General features: G+C 49.0%; 10 protein-coding genes across 10 annotated transcripts; 4 read left to right on the top strand and 6 right to left on the bottom strand.

The window, feature by feature from the left end:
* Positions 1-92: 92 nt before the first annotated feature.
* ATG23 (Atg23p) lies at positions 93-1,433 on the bottom strand (the record flags this gene model as incomplete). The annotated part of the gene is made up of 1 exon (XM_022606642.1): positions 93-1,433. One exon carries the CDS (start codon positions 1,431-1,433, stop codon positions 93-95), a length of 1,341 nt encoding a protein of 446 aa, XP_022463317.1.
* A 190-nt stretch (positions 1,434-1,623) lies between these two features.
* Positions 1,624-2,253, top strand: TSR2 (Tsr2p; the record flags this gene model as incomplete). Its single annotated transcript, XM_022606640.1, has 1 exon — positions 1,624-2,253. One exon carries the CDS (start codon positions 1,624-1,626, stop codon positions 2,251-2,253), a length of 630 nt encoding a protein of 209 aa, XP_022463316.1.
* A 215-nt stretch (positions 2,254-2,468) lies between these two features.
* On the bottom strand, positions 2,469-5,822 carry ECM30 (Ecm30p; the record flags this gene model as incomplete). Its single annotated transcript, XM_022606639.1, has 1 exon — positions 2,469-5,822. One exon carries the CDS (start codon positions 5,820-5,822, stop codon positions 2,469-2,471), a length of 3,354 nt encoding a protein of 1,117 aa, XP_022463315.1.
* Positions 5,823-6,008: 186 nt separating this feature from the next.
* Positions 6,009-6,359, bottom strand: DIF1 (Dif1p; the record flags this gene model as incomplete). Its single annotated transcript, XM_022606638.1, has 1 exon — positions 6,009-6,359. The coding sequence occupies one exon, from the start codon at positions 6,357-6,359 to the stop codon at positions 6,009-6,011; it is 351 nt and encodes a 116-aa protein (XP_022463314.1).
* A 1,076-nt stretch (positions 6,360-7,435) lies between these two features.
* Positions 7,436-8,698, top strand: CAR2 (ornithine-oxo-acid transaminase; the record flags this gene model as incomplete). The annotated part of the gene is made up of 1 exon (XM_022606637.1): positions 7,436-8,698. The coding sequence occupies one exon, from the start codon at positions 7,436-7,438 to the stop codon at positions 8,696-8,698; it is 1,263 nt and encodes a 420-aa protein (XP_022463313.1).
* A 64-nt stretch (positions 8,699-8,762) lies between these two features.
* On the bottom strand, positions 8,763-9,014 carry LSM3 (U4/U6-U5 snRNP complex subunit LSM3; the record flags this gene model as incomplete). Its single annotated transcript, XM_022606636.1, has 1 exon — positions 8,763-9,014. One exon carries the CDS (start codon positions 9,012-9,014, stop codon positions 8,763-8,765), a length of 252 nt encoding a protein of 83 aa, XP_022463312.1.
* A 137-nt stretch (positions 9,015-9,151) lies between these two features.
* Positions 9,152-9,679, top strand: CNB1 (calcineurin regulatory subunit B; the record flags this gene model as incomplete). Its single annotated transcript, XM_022606635.1, has 1 exon — positions 9,152-9,679. One exon carries the CDS (start codon positions 9,152-9,154, stop codon positions 9,677-9,679), a length of 528 nt encoding a protein of 175 aa, XP_022463311.1.
* Positions 9,680-9,698: 19 nt separating this feature from the next.
* Positions 9,699-14,060, bottom strand: KNAG0B06360 (RNA helicase; the record flags this gene model as incomplete). The annotated part of the gene is made up of 1 exon (XM_022606634.1): positions 9,699-14,060. One exon carries the CDS (start codon positions 14,058-14,060, stop codon positions 9,699-9,701), a length of 4,362 nt encoding a protein of 1,453 aa, XP_022463310.1.
* A 289-nt stretch (positions 14,061-14,349) lies between these two features.
* Positions 14,350-15,552, top strand: CDC73 (Cdc73p; the record flags this gene model as incomplete). Its single annotated transcript, XM_022606633.1, has 1 exon — positions 14,350-15,552. The coding sequence occupies one exon, from the start codon at positions 14,350-14,352 to the stop codon at positions 15,550-15,552; it is 1,203 nt and encodes a 400-aa protein (XP_022463309.1).
* Positions 15,553-15,664: 112 nt separating this feature from the next.
* On the bottom strand, positions 15,665-17,200 carry VPS36 (ESCRT-II subunit protein VPS36; the record flags this gene model as incomplete). The annotated part of the gene is made up of 1 exon (XM_022606632.1): positions 15,665-17,200. The coding sequence occupies one exon, from the start codon at positions 17,198-17,200 to the stop codon at positions 15,665-15,667; it is 1,536 nt and encodes a 511-aa protein (XP_022463308.1).
* Between the last annotated feature and the right edge of the window lie 190 nt (positions 17,201-17,390).

Raw genomic sequence — 17,390 nt, 5'->3', positions numbered from 1 at the left:
AAATAATAACGTTGCATTCATTAGTAAAGGATGGGGGAATATTTAGCAGCTGTATACCAGCGTCCGGCAATATATATATTTATAAGGCGACGTCAATCTTTCTTTTTGAGATCATAATTATGGGTGACGGAGAGAACTGGCTTGCTATCAGGGATGCCTATCTTAGGTGGTGATTTATTTGCGATAAAATGCGATGGATTTGCTCTGGAGACCGATTTGTCAAGCTCTGATTTATTGTTTGGAATATTTGTCGGTTTTGAAGTCGTGAAATCGCTTTTAACAGGTGCGGTAGCGTCAAGCTCTAGGCAGGCCCTCTCCAACGTTTCCTTCTCCTGCGTGATTAATATGCTGACCTGTGAACTATACACTGAATTCAATAACGATTCGAGGTAATGCGTGGTTTCCCCTATCTTGATTATCATATCGTTTGATGATATTTCTCGGTTTTGTGCTAGTGACCTCGAGAGATCTGCTTCAAGATTTTGTACAGCGTTGACACAATCGGCCCATATGTCTCTGTCAGTTACCACTTTCAAAGATTTATCTTTCTCGCTGGCCAATGGGTTTTTAGTAGCGTTCAATCTTACGTCGATAAATGCTGGTGCATGCTGAATTATGTCGTCATCCAGCTCTTTATCATCTTTGACCTTTCTATCGGCGTCTTCGTCCAGTTTGAAATTGAACAGTCTCTGCGTGATTGAGTGATCTTCGTGTCTTGGTAGTTTTAATCCTGCATCTGATAAAATCAACTTAATCTCTTTTTCTGTTTGCAACAACGCCTCATCAAGCCTTTGCAATTCAAACTGTATTCTGTGCTGCTTGGAGGCTATTTCCCTTTCAATAAAGGAATTATCCTTCTTGAGCTCGTTCACGAGCGAACTCAGCTGTGCAATTTCCTGTTGAATACTTTCATGCGATTTGGTTAAAAGTTGCAAAGAATTGGCAATCTTTCTGTCATCAGTCGACCCCCTCTCGTCTGCTGAGAGGGAATCTTTTGGTGCCAGCGAAGTATCAGTCACACCGACCAGTTCAATGTATTGGTCCAAATATGTCCTGTATCTTGTACTTATCAAAATGTTATGCGAGGTAGAATCAATTGGTGGACCCGCAGGGTCCAGTTGCAAAGTAGAACTCCAACTCTGCCTCTCAGAGACCAACTTCGAATGTCTCTCTAACGACTTTGCAACCACCACACGGGACTCCTCCAATAACCCAATCTGACCCTTCAACTCACCATCGTGCGCCACCAAGAGGTCATTGAGTATACAAAAATCGTTCAAACAGACCGAGAGATCCCTGCGGACCTCATCCAAATTCCATGATCCAACTCCCTTATTCTCCTCACCCAGCAGCACTTTCCCATGAACCTCCACCAGGTATTCAAACTGCGCCTCTACACTCTGCTGCTGCTCGAGCACCTCGTCAAGACGCATACGACCGGGTGCCACACCGACAGCAACAGATCCCATCGCAGCAAGATCGCGATGCCCTCCTGCGTCTGGGGTTCCTCTTCGACCGTCTTTATACTGAAAAATTTTTGATGCTTAAACAAGAGCATCGATGAATAGTTAGCTCATCGCATCGCTTGGATTGAACGACTTACTGGTATCAAATCATTTGAGAATGTCTAGTACAGATCAGTATGCGGTGATTGAATGCGACCAGGGACAGAACAGTCTTTTGTTCGGTGACGAGAAGCAGCAGGCGCGGTTTGAACTCGGGTTGTCCATGCTGGTTCACGGCTGGGACTCGCTGGACATCGCTGTGGTGAACCAGTGGGGTGGCCCAGAGTCTGCGGACAAGAGGGACTGGATCACTTCTGTGGTGGTGGACCTGTTCAAGGAGAACAAGACGCTGGACTCGGCGGTGCTCGAGGAAACGTTGCTGTACGCCATGTTCGACGAGTTCGACACGCATGTGGACGACGGGTCCGCGCAGATGATCGCCCTGGGGATGTTGAAGCTGTATGACGAGTGCAGACAACTGAACTTCAACACCGTGGAGAAATTGTACGGGAAATGGATGGAGAAGCAACGGAGAGGTGTAGACACGACGAGATACGTTCAGATTAACGAGGTCAGCGGCACTGACGACGAGGGGGATGAGGACGAGGACGATGAGGACGAGGACATGGGTATGGATGGAGAAATGGAGGCAAATGCGGGCATTCCTGAACTTACCACCGCGCCGGAACCCGTTGTCGACGATGATGGGTTCGAGTTGGTTCAAAAGAAAGGTAAGAGAAGGCATTAGTATTAATAGATCGTCAGCGGTCCATTCACTCTGCGCATAGAGCTAGGAGGCATCATTGATACTTGCGTATCTACCAAACACATTATAAACCGAATACCCTGTAATATAGTATAGTAAGTGTATATCCATATATATTTATATCTATACATTAATCATTATCATTGCTCTAGTCGTTTGTGATCATTCGCTAAGCCCGACAGTCCTCCTCCAACTCCTCAGTAGAACCGTCTTGCCGCGGACAGGGGGATACTCAATGGTTGATTGTACTGTCTGCCATTCTGTTGCTGAGGGCTCTGCGATTGCGGCGGCGTCGATTCCAAGGAGCTCCCGCTCGACAGGCGCAGTTTGCGGAACAACGAAGACGTCATGTCCATGAATGAAAATTCCTCTCTTTCGTCCCTCCTCAAAGGGAACAACTTGACGTCTGTGCCTGCCCAAAGGTTCTCCTTTACGAGGTTCATATCGATGGTGAAGTTCCCCTGCGAGTTCTGCGGCACGTTCTCAATAGCAGCGGTGCCGTACTCCGACTCCTCACCCTCTTTGATAGGACTCTCCGTACCGTGATGTCTGTTAAATCCACCCCAGGGGAACCGTAGAAACGAGTACGATGAGTCTCCATCCCTAGAGTGATTCTTAGCGTCATTAGTGTTATTGTTGTTGTTGCCGTTATTGCTGTTGGGACCCGTCTGAGTGACAGAAGTGTTGTACGACTCCGTGTTATTGTTGTTGTCCTGAGTGAAGTAATTGAGGATCGACGATCCGTTGCTCTGCGTTCTGGTCAAGTTGGATCCATTGGAGGCCCACCTCTCGAGAGAGGGCAAGAGCGGGGATGCCGTCTTACTCTCGCTCAGTGCATTTGGATTACTGAGTGCAGCTGTGTCTGGCGCGACGGAGTCCCCAACTTTGTTAGTGTAGGGCCACGAATGCATGTTGAAGATGTTCGACCAGCACAGTCTGTGGAGCCACCGGTGGTACACGCCTGGTTCGAGTGGGAATTCTATAGGTTTCACTTGGTATTGTTGCTGTAGGAAAGCGGTCAGATAGGGAGCGATTCTCTTATGGAAAGTATCCTCATACTGCATGAACTGATTCATCAACTCCGCGTAGTCCGCATTCTTTGTCGTTGCAGATATTTGTGGGAACTCTGCCGAGAACAATTTTGTGATTCGTATGAGTAGCCGTAACGAGGGCGCCCCCGTCCACTGGTTTATGAAGCTGACTCCCTTGGGCGCCTTCAGTTTCGACGTTTCCGTCAAGCCAGTGGGCCACTTCGTTCTCAGTCTCGTGTACAGATACTCATTATCGAGGAACAGATCGTACCCGTAATCCGAGTGCTCGTAGACCTCGAACGTCTTGTTGGAGTCCTGCCCCGTTGTCGACGTGTTGGCCCCTGCATTCTGCTGCTGCTGCTGCAATTGCTGTTGTTGTGTAGTTGACAACTCTGAGTTGCTGCGTGCGTCTATGGACCCTCTGTTGGATGAAAGGGACTCTGCCTGTTCGTCCACATCCTGTGATTCGGCAAGCTTGGAGCTGTCGAAGACGAGGTAGTTCCCGTCGAGATCATCACTGTTGGAGTACTCCTGGTGGTCCTGGTGCGGTATGACCTCCTGGATGGTCAAAGATGGGTGTTCGTTTGGTCTGTTGAATATGAACTCGTTTATTTTCACGTTGCCGTTACCGAGCCTTGTGATGTAGTTGAGGGAGTCTCTGACTTGTGCGAGAAGGTTTTGGTGTCTTGAAAGAAGGAAGATGAGGTTCCCCGCCTGTTTGTAGTAGAGCACCATGTAGCATGCGAGCGAGCGGAGTAAAAGTGCCAGTTGATCCAGTTTCCAAGCTGGTGACGAAAGAGATTGTATCGAGGGGAAGTACTGTGCTCCGTTGACGTAAATTGGGTTGTTACCGAAAGTGGAGACGTAGGACTTGGAGGACATCTTGGAGAGTAAATTGAGCAAAGAGATGGTTGCCGAGTACGAGAGTGTGTCCGAGATTTTGTTTGTCGAGGACAGTGGTGGCAAAAAATCTTTGTCCTTGTTGATCTCGAGGTTTGTGAGGAGGATGTTGTAGATGATCTCTGTGATGAACTTGTTTGGGATAAGGTTCCTTTTGATCAGCTGGGTGGCCAGTTGAGACCATTGTATTATGAGGAAGTCTCTGAAGTTTAAAGTGTTCATGCTGTTGTTGAAGTTTGGTAGTTTGAAGAAGTTTGGTAGGTTGTTCGTGTAGTAGTTCCCGTTGAAGTTTGCGAGTAACTTATACCTGACCAAATTTTGTCTTGACAGCGTGAGCATAAGTGTGTAGCATAGGGGGACAAGCTGAGCTGAGTACTGTGGGATATGGTCGTAGTATTTAATGTAGTAGAGTGCGAAGACCATGAACTTGTTTGCGAATTTATCCTCGAAGTAGTTTTCAAAGGGCTTGTTCAAGGGCAGAAGGTTTGTAATAAGTAGTAGAAACTGCGGCAGTTGAGGGTGTACCTCTGGGAGGGACAAAGAGTTACCGTTCTCCGTGCTGCCCTTCTGTTGTTGTGGTTGGTGGTGCGAGTTGTCCGTCTGTGAAGGTTTATTGCGATAACTTTGGTCCTTCGCACTGGACAATTGCAACAAGTTCGTCTCGTTTTCTATAGCTTTGTTGACTGCCCACTTGAACACTTTGATGAACGCTGAGACAAAGTACTTCAGGTCGTGTTCCGTGTGGAGAAACTGCGTGTAGAAATGTGGTGGTCCCCCCCCCGGGAGTAGAAACACGTTCACGAGTTGTAAACACGAGTTACTGAGTTCTTGGCGGAGTTGAGCGTACTGCTGTCTCGAGTACCCGTCTCCGTGCGTGTCGTGCTCCGTGACAGACCCTGCATCAGGGTCCCTACTTCTGCCACCGGCACACGCGACGTTGACAATGGAGATGTGGAACTCGTCAGGGATCCTTGCCCCCTGTGTGAGGTACTGCCAGTACCTGTTCTGTGATGGTCCCTGGGTGTATATATCCTGGGACACCAGCACGAGCAAGAGATTAACGATTTCTAGTCTGTGGGAGTCAATGCGCGGGTTATTGAGTGGTGTTGGTGGTTGAGAATTGAGTGTATTGATCCCACATTCCCACAGTTGCTGTGCTGACAAGGTGAACTCAGGGCACATTGCTAGTTCCAGGAGAGAATTGATGAGTTGCGGGGCGTACCCCTCCTCGCCACCGCCTGGCACTTCAGCAAGCCACAGGATATCTCCACTGGGGGAACCCGCCAGTTGTTGGAAGTACGTCGGGAGGGTATTGCGAAGTAATCGTAGTGACCTAACCACAGAGGAAAATTCCTTCCCCCTAGTGGCCTCGACGACGATCGCTGCGTTCACGAGCACGAAATTGGAGAAATTAGTCGGGTTCCTCACAGCACAGTACTTCAGCACCCTTGGATCTAGTCTCTCCCTCTCTGCGGCGGCGACTACCCCCAAGTAGAACGGGTTGATGGTTGTGGATTCGTGTCCCTCATTTTGGACGAACGCTGGTTCTGGTTGTGGTGCGGCGAGTCTCCCAAGTTGTTCCCTGCAGGGCCCACTCAGTTTCGAGTCTGAATTGCCCATTGACCGGTTATCACAGGTAAGATGGAGAAGTCTTTGTGATTCTGTTATCGCTTGCGCTGTTGAAGACGTTGAAATCACGCTGTAAGAAAAATATCATGTTTTACAAACAGTGTACGGAGTATGTAAGTATGTGTTTGGAGGTGGTGGTGGTGGTGGGGGGGGAGAGAAGGTATTGATTGTGTGGGATCATGGACACTGTCTCTTCCTTGTGTGGTCATGATCGTCACCACCGGCTTCCTCCGCCTCGGCGTCTCCCCCCCACGAGGTGGACAAATTCGACTCGCAGGGCCCCGTTGCAGCGAGCATGGGCGGCTGCAGCCGCCCATGCTGCACTGTCTGCTGCAACTGTTCCTGCCTCTGCACCACGGCGGCGTTGAACTGCGGAACAACAACACCAGCGACGCATCTTGCACTTGTGGCCTGGTCCAGCGACTCCGCATGGCCCCCCAGGGGCACCCACGCGTGGCCCATGTCCACTTGTTGCCTCACACGCATCCCGACCGTGCTGAGCAGGTCTCTACTGTAAGTCTCTGCCATTGGTGTACTCGCTACTGCTGCTGCTACCCGCGATGGTACGGCTCATCATAGTTGTCGACCGGTTGCCAGGTAGCAACGGAGCGGGCCTTTTCTCGGCCAGTTTTCCTGGGTGTGCCGTGGGTAGTGATGTTATGGGCGCCGTGCAGAGTGACTCAATTGGGCGCCACCTGTACAGCTACCCCAGCTACGGTACAGACGACTGGCACCCGGTGCTACACAAGGCAAGAACATAGAATGTGTGATACTAGAAGAAAGCAAGCACACAGTTACTCACTTAGTAATATAAACATTGTAGATCAGTACATTGGAAAGCTGAAGCTGGTGGACCTGGGGGTACCCACCGTAGTGAGCATGCGGGACACTGTTATCTGTACACCTCCTGTGCAGAGACTTGCGTTTTGAGCGCTGAGCACAGGCTGATACTGGTTGCGTGCTGAGATCACGCACGCAAAGAGCATCTCCTCACAGCAGCAGTACTCACTGTGTGTATTTTGGATATCACTGGGTACGAGCGTGGTGCTATCACGTGACCACGCACCCACCCCAGACCGTACGTCATGGGACTGCGCGTGACAGGATAGTGCTGAGTACGTGCTGGAGATGCTATAACTACAGGGTCTCTTCGACTCGGCCGATCATAACTCGATTCACATTATCAACCTCTACAGTTGCACCTCGGCATCGCAATTGTAAATAATGTGTTTATTTCTAGAAAGTAAAAGCCAGTGATAGCCATAATCTACGATTGACAGCACTGCTGTAGCACTTGAAATGCAAGGTCTGTACAGAAGGTATATAGATAATAGTGCTATGCTTATCCTTCACTGTGCAAGAAAGCAAGGCGTTCCGGGTAACACAAAACCGCCACCCGTCACGTGCTCTCCCGCCTCGCTGTCTCCTTCCGTTCACGCGCCGCGCCTCGCTGTCGGCTGCCCTTCACTCCTGCGCTCCCCAGAGAGTAACCCACAGCGAGGGTAATACCCTCTCCCCGGAATCCCTGAAATATATAAGGCAGAGAGGCTGTTGCATTACTGCTTTACTGCTTTACCATTTGACGGTGTACACACCCAACCACAATGCTATCTTCCGAACAGACTATCGAGTGGGAACAGAAATATTCTGCACACAACTACCACCCGCTGCCAGTGGTTTTCCACAAGGCCAGTGGCGCACACGTTTGGGACCCAGAGGGCAGAGAGTATCTCGATTTCCTGTCTGCTTACTCCGCAGTAAACCAGGGTCACTGCCACCCGAAGATCGTCGGGGCGCTAGTCGAGCAGGCGCAACTGTTAACGCTGTCGTCCCGTGCATTCCACAGTGATGCGTTTGCAGAGTTCGCCAAATACGTCACAGAGTACTTCCAGTACGATATGGTTCTGCCCATGAACACCGGTGCTGAGGCAGTGGAGACGGCTTTGAAATTGGCCCGTAGGTGGGGGTACGAAGTGAAGGGGATCCCCGAGAACGAGGCTATGGTGTTGGGTGCCCAGGGGAACTTCCATGGGAGAACTTTCGGTGCAATCTCTCTGTCCACCGACGCAGAGGATTCGCGCAAGAATTTCGGGCCGTTCTTGGCAAACACCTCGGCGGTGTCCCCCCATTCAAACGCCCCGATCAGGTACGGTGTCATCGAGGACTTGCAATTGGCGTTCGAACATCAAGGTGGGAAGCTCGCCGCAGTGATCTTGGAACCGATCCAGGGGGAGGCAGGGATCGTCGTGCCACCGGAGGGTTACTTGTCCCAGGTGCAACAGCTGTGTCGCAAACACAACGTTTTGTTCATCTGTGACGAGATTCAAACGGGGATTGGCCGCACGGGGAAACTGCTTTGTTCGGAACACTCCCCTGGCGTGAAACCAGACATCGTTCTATTGGGGAAAGCCTTGTCAGGCGGTGTCGTCCCCTGCAGTGCAGTATTGGCATCCCGGGAAATCATGCTCTGTTTTGCTCCAGGGTCTCACGGGTCCACTTTTGGTGGGAACCCATTGGCGTCAAAAGTCGCCGTCGCTGCGTTGCAAGTGATCAAGGACGAGAAACTAGTGGAACGTGCCGCGGAACTCGGGGAGTTGCTCCTGGGGGAGCTCCGCAGACTGCAAGAACTCTCAGGAGGCGTTATCGCAGAGGTCCGTGGTGTTGGGCTTCTCACTGCCATTGTCATTGATCAAACACGTACAAAGGGGAAAACCGCTTGGGACTTGTGTCTTGCGATGCGCGAACACGGTGTCCTAGCCAAACCAACCCACGACAACATCATCAGACTCGCTCCACCGCTCGTCATTTCCAAGGAGGACCTCCTTCGCGGTTGTAAAGCCATCGAGGCGGCCCTCAACACTCTCTAGTGGTGTAAGTTGTCCTTAGCTACGTACTAATATATATATGTTAATTGATAACTGGGTGGCACATCTATTCGTCCTCGGGCGTGGTCACCAACGTGACAGAGTCCCCACGGACAAACACCATCTCAGAGGGTCTCTCAGTGCTGCGCAACTCGCCGTCGACGAGCTCGTACCGCGTCTCGACGGCGTCGCTCAGCACGATGTTGCAATGCGAGTCGAACGCCTGCAGCGTCCCCGCCATGCTCCGCGCCCCACGCAACTTCACGTACACCCGCTCGTCCAGGTTCAACTTCAGCAGGTTCAGCGGCGTCTCGCTCATCTTGTTGACGTGTTGAGCGTAGCACACAGCCAGTAACTCGGTGTATTGCACCGTCGTCTTCTTAAATATAAATTTTCACTATCTGACACTTGTTGCAATGACCAGGGGACAGGGCCCCGACGGGAGGACGGTGAGCAATGGGTGGTGCGACGTCGCGGATAGTGGATGACCTGCTGGATGACACGAATTTCGACAGGGATGAGATCGAGCGGCTGCGGAAGCGGTTCATGAAGCTGGACAGGGACTCGTCCGGGTCCATCGACAAGAACGAGTTCATGAGCATCCCTGGTGTCTCATCGAACCCGCTCGCTGCAAGGATCATGGAGGTGTTCGACACGGATAACTCGGGGGACGTAGATTTTCAAGAGTTTATTACAGGGTTGTCCATCTTTAGTGGGCGCAGCGGGAAGGACGAGAAACTGAACTTTGCGTTCAAGATTTACGATATCGACAAGGACGGGTACATCTCCAACGGGGAACTGTACATCGTGCTCAAGATCATGGTCGGGAACAACCTCGAGGACGAACAGTTGCAACAGATCGTCGACAGGACAATTGTCGAGAACGACAAGGACGGGGACGGGAAACTCAGCTTCGAAGAGTTCAAGAGCGCAATCGAGACTACAGAGGTTGCCAAGAGCCTCACTCTACAGTACGATATATAGACGTATACAGTACCCTCATTTACGCACCAACGATTTTCACTACGAGATCGATCACACTTGTAGCGGTGGCCGTGTCACTGTCACTGCGGGCGTCGCTCGGCCGCGAATCGTATCTTGGCCGCTGCAACACTTCCCGGATAGAGACATCCAACTGTTGCCGCAAACGCTTGATCAGTACAGCATTCTTACACCACGTTCGGACCGGCAGCCAGTCGTCAACGACAATCCCAGGGGAGTGTTGCTCTCCATGGATATCGTAACTGATCGGGCCACCGAACAGCAGCAACGATAGCGTCGACGTCGGAGTGATCCCGTTCAGAAACAACTTCGAAGTGCAATGCGACGAGTTGTACACGAGGAAGGGCAACTTCAACATCGGATTCCTTGAGGCATACTTATCGGCAGCGCCCTCCTCGGCGGCACCCTCCAACGCCCTTATCTCCTCGACGTTCACGTTTCGATCGGAAAACAGCACCGAGGACGGGTGGATGAAGGCCCTCGTCGAAGGTAAAGGCATATCATCCATGTCCACAGAGCCGCTGGCCGTCTGCGTCTGCCGCAACTCAGAAAGTTTGTCCACGTACTCCTCGTTTCTGACCCAATACTTGATCGTCTTCGCCTCAGGGTCCTTCTCTATCGCACCGGAACTGGTGGCCAGGAACTTAGGGTCCGGTAACTGCACACGAGCAACATTTGGGTAGAACGAACCAGTCAGAATTATCTCCACAACACTGCTATTACTCTCGTTGGCATTGAAAGTCGGGGAACCATTCCAGGGACGGTAACTCATGGGCAAAAACCCAACGTCTCGCAGGATCGAATAGTATTGTGCCCGCGCGGATAGAATCTCGCTCACTTTGTTGTATGACAGCATGTTGTCCCTCATAAACTGTCTCTTCGCAGCTTTGTCCTCAATACTCAAGTATTGTCTCAGAATCTCAACCATCGCCAGCAGATCACCTCTCGCTTGGTACCGCAACAGCACCTTCTTAATGGCATCCCTGTTGTCCCTTCCACCAATGAACATTTGAGACCCGGAACTTAGGATCGAAGCCGTTAGCACACCAAGATCGGTGACTCCAAATATAATGCTGTAGATCAACAACTTGCCCTGCTTGCTGTCCATAACGGGCATCAACGAAATATACCGGCCCAGTTGAGTTAAACTTCGATCGTCCTCCTCCAACAACCCAACAGTCGTCAACATCCTCTCCGCCTTCCGCAGCGACTGCAGGGGAGGACTCTCCAGACCAGAAGCTAGAAAACTAGTGACGTCTTTGACCCCCATCGCTTTAACGCTAATGTACAGCGACTCAAGTGCGACTCTCTTGATCTCAGGTGCAGGCATATCCACCATATCCTCCTCAAAAAGCCTCTTCGAGAACAATTTGTACGAAACACCTTTCCTCACTCTACCAGCACGACCTCTACGCTGTTTGGCCTCCGCCTTGGAGATGAACGACTCAATCAATCGTGTTGTGTTTTCCCGAGGGTTATAGTACATGGTTTTCGCACGCCCGGTGTCGATAGTGGCAACACAGTCGTCAATGGTAATGGATGTTTCGGCAATGTTGGTAGAAACAACAATCTTCCTCTTAGATCCGTACCTCCTAAAGACCTTCTTTTGGTCTTCAGGAGTCAGAGCGGAATGCAGGGGCAACACAACAAACCTATGCGAAGTATCCATTTCTTTTAACATTCGACAACTCTTGTCTATCTCAGCAACACCTGGAAGAAATATAATAATGGACCCATCATTACTGCCGGATTTAAGCTCTTGATCAACATGCAATGCGACCTGGCAGAGCAAGTCGTAGTTTATTTGCCCAGATTTGAAAAAATTAGAATCCGGTCCAGGTCTAATGTATCCATCGTCACCACCCTGAGACCCGTTATCTAGATCATCAGTATCTTCATATCGGTACAACTGCGGTTTTTCATTCTTTTTGATTTTAAAGTCCAAAGCCTCTAAGATGTCGTCCAAAAAGTAGTCCTTGATAGGGAAAGTACGACCCTCAATGTGACATCTACCCAACTGGGGGAAGAACTTGCTAAACAAGTCCACATTGACTGTGGCACTCATGAGAACAATTTTCAGTCCCTTGACCTTCCCCAACAAGTTCTTCAGCAACGTGACCACCAAGTCAGTGTCTATGGACCTCTCGTGAACCTCATCAATTACAACAATTGAGTCATTCAACAGGCTTTGGTCACCTTGTAAAATTCTAACAAGTACACCGGTGGTCATGAACCTGATTCTGGTGGTCGCCTTAGTCATGTTTACACCTCTTATAGTGTACCCGACCTCATCTCCGCAAGTGACACATCTTTCATCAGCAACACGTTCTGCTAGACCAATGGCAGATATTCTTCTAGGTTGAGTACAGATGATTTTAGTACTTCTTTTCAAATTTTGGAGTGCATCCAGGATGAACTGGACAACTTGAGTAGACTTACCAGAACCAGTTTCACCTGTAATCAAAACGACGTCGTTTTGTTCAATCAGTTCGACAATTTCATCCTGTTTTTTCCACGCAGGTAACAGAGCACGCACCTCCTGCATCTCTTTATATTGTTTAGTCTTTTGTCTGTTCAAATACTCAGTGTGAAGAGAGTCCAGTTGCTGCGGACTAAGAGATACATTCCTGCTATTTTTCTTTTTGTTGTAAACGCTTTTAGCATGGTTGCCTCTAATTGTATCAGAATGAGAAGATGTCGCTAAGTCATTCTGAGAGAGGAGTGATCCAGGATTGTCAATAATGTTTTGGATGTTGTCCTCTAACCACTCAATAATGTTGTACACAAGCATGTCACCAATGAGGTTTCCCTCAACGAGGTAATTCACCAATTTACTCAGGATCTGCTTTTTGATGTAGTTCGGTAGCTTGTATTTTTTGTCAAAAGTTGAGACTATGATACCAGGTAATTTGTAAGGGTATCCTTGCGTTCTATAAAGCCGCGCCTTCAGTTTCAATCCACCCTCTAAAACCACACTGTAGCTTAAATCAGTTACGATATCCTCTACTTTTGACTCATCGATGCATTGTAAACTTTCTAATTCTTGCCTCCACATCTCCAAGGACTCCTCCTCCGAGATTTCTGTGGAATGGTCAGCGCTGGAAGGTGGCACAGTGACAAATTCACTCATTAGAATAGCAACGGCTTCATTTTCATTCATTCGGGCTTCCTGCAGGGAGTAATGTGCTTCGTCTTCTGAAACGCCAAGCTCAGTCAACCGTTCCACTACTAATCTAGTAGATAGCGGCAGAGATGCAATCTCCACCTTATTTTTTGAATCCTCCTTTCTTTTATGGAAGAATGGCGGTAAGTCGTCATCGGGTAAATTAAACAGTAAGAACGATAATGGATCTTTAAACTGCATAGCCTCCTTGACGTGTATTTGTCTGAATCCTATCCCAACAAGTTTTACCTCAAGTTCCGCTCTTTCTGCATGCTTTTCAGGTGTTTCCTTGTACATTTCTGATTCCCAATTTATGACAGGTTTCAATGTAGCTTCTATCATTTGCCTTGTAGATTCCTCCAAATCAACAAAGGATGCACGTTCCCATACTTTCCTTGGGAACTTGACGAGTGACCGTCTTGTCTTGGCAGGTTTGACAATTTTTGTTATTTGTCCGTCACTTGGTTTATTTCTATCATTCCCAGCTCTCCTTGAACTCGAGCTAGGCTTCGAAGAGGATGCATTTGTTATTAAGATGGGTATCTGTTGCGTCTTTTCAGCTTGGTTTTGTTTTGCCTTGAATTCCTCTTCAGCCTTTTCTCTAGTCTTTTTCTCCTCGACCATGGATGTGAAGGGTTCCAAATCGAAAAGCCTAGCACAAGATCTCGGATCAGATTTCGAGATCAATTTCCTGTAGTCCTCTAAATCGTACCACAATTTTTTATGGTTAGGTGGGAGCATCATTTGCAAATTCTTATTGAATGCGACTCGCGACAACGCAACCACCGCGGCCATATGCCTCGCCTCCGCGGCAGTCTCCTGCGGCAGCAGCAGACCGGTCCCAGTGGTCCTGTCAAATGTTGGATCGTTCATTTTAACCTTCAACACTTCTTTAGTCTTCGGGTCTGTCCAGGACAGCACTGCCGTGGCTACCATACCTTTATCACCATGTCTTCTCATATCGTACTCAACTTTGTTCCATTTCTTCTTCACACAAAACTCATGCAGCAAAGTATGGGGCAGTTTCCCAGTCCAACTCGCTGTGGAGGTCACTTTGGCCCTATGAGCCTGTTGCTGAGCCCTCTGCTCTTCTTTAGTCAGAATGGCCGGCTCCTCGCTTTTGGAACCCTTCTTGCCCTTCTTCCCGGGGGCTACCTCGGGCGACGGACTTGCCCCATTCTTCTTCCCCTTCTTAGCCATCAACAGAACCACTCAATTGACTCGCTGAGACCACGGATGACTACAATTGAACGCAAAACAGGCCGTCTCATCGCTCAATCTCGATCTTCTGAAGCGATGAGAATCTCAAATTCCAAAAATTATTCGTTTTTACCCGAACTCTTCACTTTTCGCTGTAAATTTTCCATGAACCGTCAAACGGTGAAGACTCAGCACCGAACAGTTGATAGAAGAGGACTAGAATTGGTGTTGACGTGGAGATATCTTGGCTGTTTAGGTGAATTTGCTTTTAAGTTGTTGAAGGTTGATAATGGGCGTTCTGCAGAACTTTAGGGAGCATGTTAAGAACGGTGATGCGATAAAGTTGCTGGATAATGGTGGTGGTGTCACTGAGGATATTGTAGGGGCAGTCTCTGTGCAATTCGGTGACGCGGATACGATTGTGCTGGATCAGCCCACGGAGTTTTTAGTGGATGGCAAGCCCACAGAATTGAGGGTTGTTGTGCATTGCTACTTGCATAGGGATTCCAGCGCAGCTGAGTATCTGGCAGACTGTCAGAATAAGCATCTAACGAACGTTTCTTTCTTGCAAAGAAACGATCTGTTGAGCTGGCTCAGCGGTAGATCAGAGACATCTGCCTACTTGCAAGAGAACGACGCCACGTCCACGTTGCAGACAGGGGAGAAACTTGTACCAGCAGAAGGTACCATTGGAGAGACAGCACAGAACACGAAGGAGGAGAGGGGAGATGGGAAAGAGAAGGAGGAGGGGACCTCTGCGGTGGAGCCAAGTGCAGAGAATAAACTGATTAACGCGGATCCTGTGTTGGTGAATACCCTGAAGAATGAACGTAATTTCTTCGACCACAACTCGTCTCTGCGTGGGTCCAAGCCAATTGACTTTGGGTACCTAATACAGGATTCGGAACTGAAACTGGTACAATCGATAAAAGCATCGCTGCGTTCGAGTAAAAATGGTGCAACCAATGGCCACGTTTTAAAAACTGCGAACACAAGGAAACCCACTCAGCGAAAGGATCCAATCATATTGATCCCATCGGCGACATCTTCCTTAATAACTCTAAGCAACATCAAACAGTTTTTGGAAGGGTCGCGGTATATTGACCCACGCCAGCTGCCAAGCTCGTTGAACGATAACCTGATCACAGTGGAGAAAAAATTCGATAGATTGGAGAGGCCGATCAAGTTTATTGTCGTTAACAACACCCGGATGTTCACCAAACCAGAGTACTGGGACCGTGTCGTTGCCGTTTTCACAACTGGCCACTCTTGGCAATTTAACAACTACCAATGGAACACCCCACAGGAGCTTTTCCAGCATTGCAAGGGTTACTACTTCCATTTCAGTGGTGAAGAGGTACCTCAGCATGTCCAGCAATGGAACGTCCAGAGAGTCGAGTTAGATAAAAGTCAGAGATTTAAAGACGTCGAGATTGTTCGTTACTTTTGGAACAGTCTTGAAAAGGAGTTACTGGCAAGAGGTTACCAATGAAGTGTTATGATCTCGATGACAAAAAGGAGAGGGGAAGTGCCCGTCATGTGTGTATTTGTGTGTGTGTTATGGACATATTGTACATTGTAAATTATGCGCATGCAAGAGTATGTTATAGTGACCAAAATGTATTAGAATAATAGAGCATTCCGCTCATTTGTTCGTCCAAGACCAGCTTCCCGTTATTTATACATGAGCTGAGAATCTCATCAATGATACCGATTGCCCAACTGTTGTCCGTCTTCGCTTGTTCATTCAGCACCTGTGTGATCTTCAAGGAGTCGGAGCCTGGTTGCCCTTGCACTATCTCCATTACCCTCTCTTCTACAAATTTGAGCGAGTTCACACTTGTCAAGCACAACACTCTTTTATTGACTTTCAACAATTTCAAATCGTGCAACCCCAATTTGGGGAACCGCTGACATGCATCCCTCAGTTCCTGCGGTGAGATCAGCCCCGTACCGATCCGCACGGACTTGTTGTACATTGCATAAAAATCCACAAGGGTAACAATCACATTCCTGTCGATTTCGTTATCCTTGAATTCAGACATTGCGAATTCGTACACCTCTCTGGCGATCTCGTCAAGGAAGGAGTCCTTTGTGAAAAATTTCTCGCGATCAACAACCAGATACGGGTGAGCTGTCGTTGAGCTACCTGAATTATTGCTCTCCCTTTTGTACAGTCTCTCTATCGAGTTTGCCAAGGACATCAGTTTGTTCAGATCTTGCAATGCATTGGTGAACAAAATATCATTATTTAAAAGCTGGTTCTCTCTAAACTTCTCGAGCCCATTGATCCCCATCAGGTCCATCTTGTCCAGTTTCTTGACGAGTTCCTCCTCCTTCACTGTTGGGTTCACTGCAGCTCCATCTATCTCCGCGACGTTTTGGTTAAATATATCCTTCTGGCGCGCATCATTGAGTGTTTTCTCTGCCGCCTTTGCAAACAGAGAGCCATCCGATTTCCTGAAACTTAGTTGGAAAAACTGCGGAGTTTCCTTGAGGGACCCTGTCTTCAAGAATAATTTCTTAGATCTATGGGATTTCCTCGGGGGTAGACGACCCCCGCACATTTCACAAAACTTCATCAGTTTGTGATTTATGAAAGTACAACTTTGACACACCACAGTGTCGCGATCCGTTGGATCCGTACTTTTATTCGTCTCAATATATTTGATTGAGTCCCTCGCCAGTTCGTAATCGGCTGGAACACCACAATTGAAGCATACGGGTTGCACCGAACTGTCCCCATCACAAAATTTACCCTCTGTAGAATTCTTCTCTGCACAGATGGGACATACCCATTGAGTGAGAAACCCTGCACTGGTGATATCTTCCCCCGGGGGACGAGTACCCCCATCCCTCACGAAGACTACCAGTCTTGGCGATCTTTTCAGGAACCCTGAAGAATACTCGAGTGACGCTACATTTTCCAGATCGAGCGCGACAGAGTTCCCCGTCGGGTTCAAATCATCGACGTACACAAACCGCTGCTGAGTCAGAAACACCCGACCGCTCTGCCTCCCCTCAACCCGTTCTTTACCGTCATAGAGCCCCACTGCATCCTGAATCAGCACCACTTGCTCACCGCCCCGCAACAGGGGCCGCCCTGAATTGTTCGTCGCCACATCGTACCACAAGTCCATCCTACGCCACAGCGGCAAGCACCGTACTCAAATCAATCGTGGGCAGGCAGGCAGACCCTTGTGTCCACTGCCTCCTCTTGCACACCACAAGGGCGAAGAGGGCTTACAGATTGGGCACTTAGAGATACGATGTCCCAAAGGGGACAACATTACGCCATCGGGTGGGTTACCCGCCCAGATTACCCCATTT

This window comes from Huiozyma naganishii, chromosome 2 (assembly GCF_000348985.1).
Source record: "Huiozyma naganishii CBS 8797 chromosome 2, complete genome".
NCBI classification, from domain to species: Eukaryota; Fungi; Ascomycota; class Saccharomycetes; order Saccharomycetales; family Saccharomycetaceae; genus Huiozyma; species Huiozyma naganishii.
Note: the sequence above shows the minus strand (reverse complement) of the source record. Positions and strands in the feature narration are given on the sequence as shown.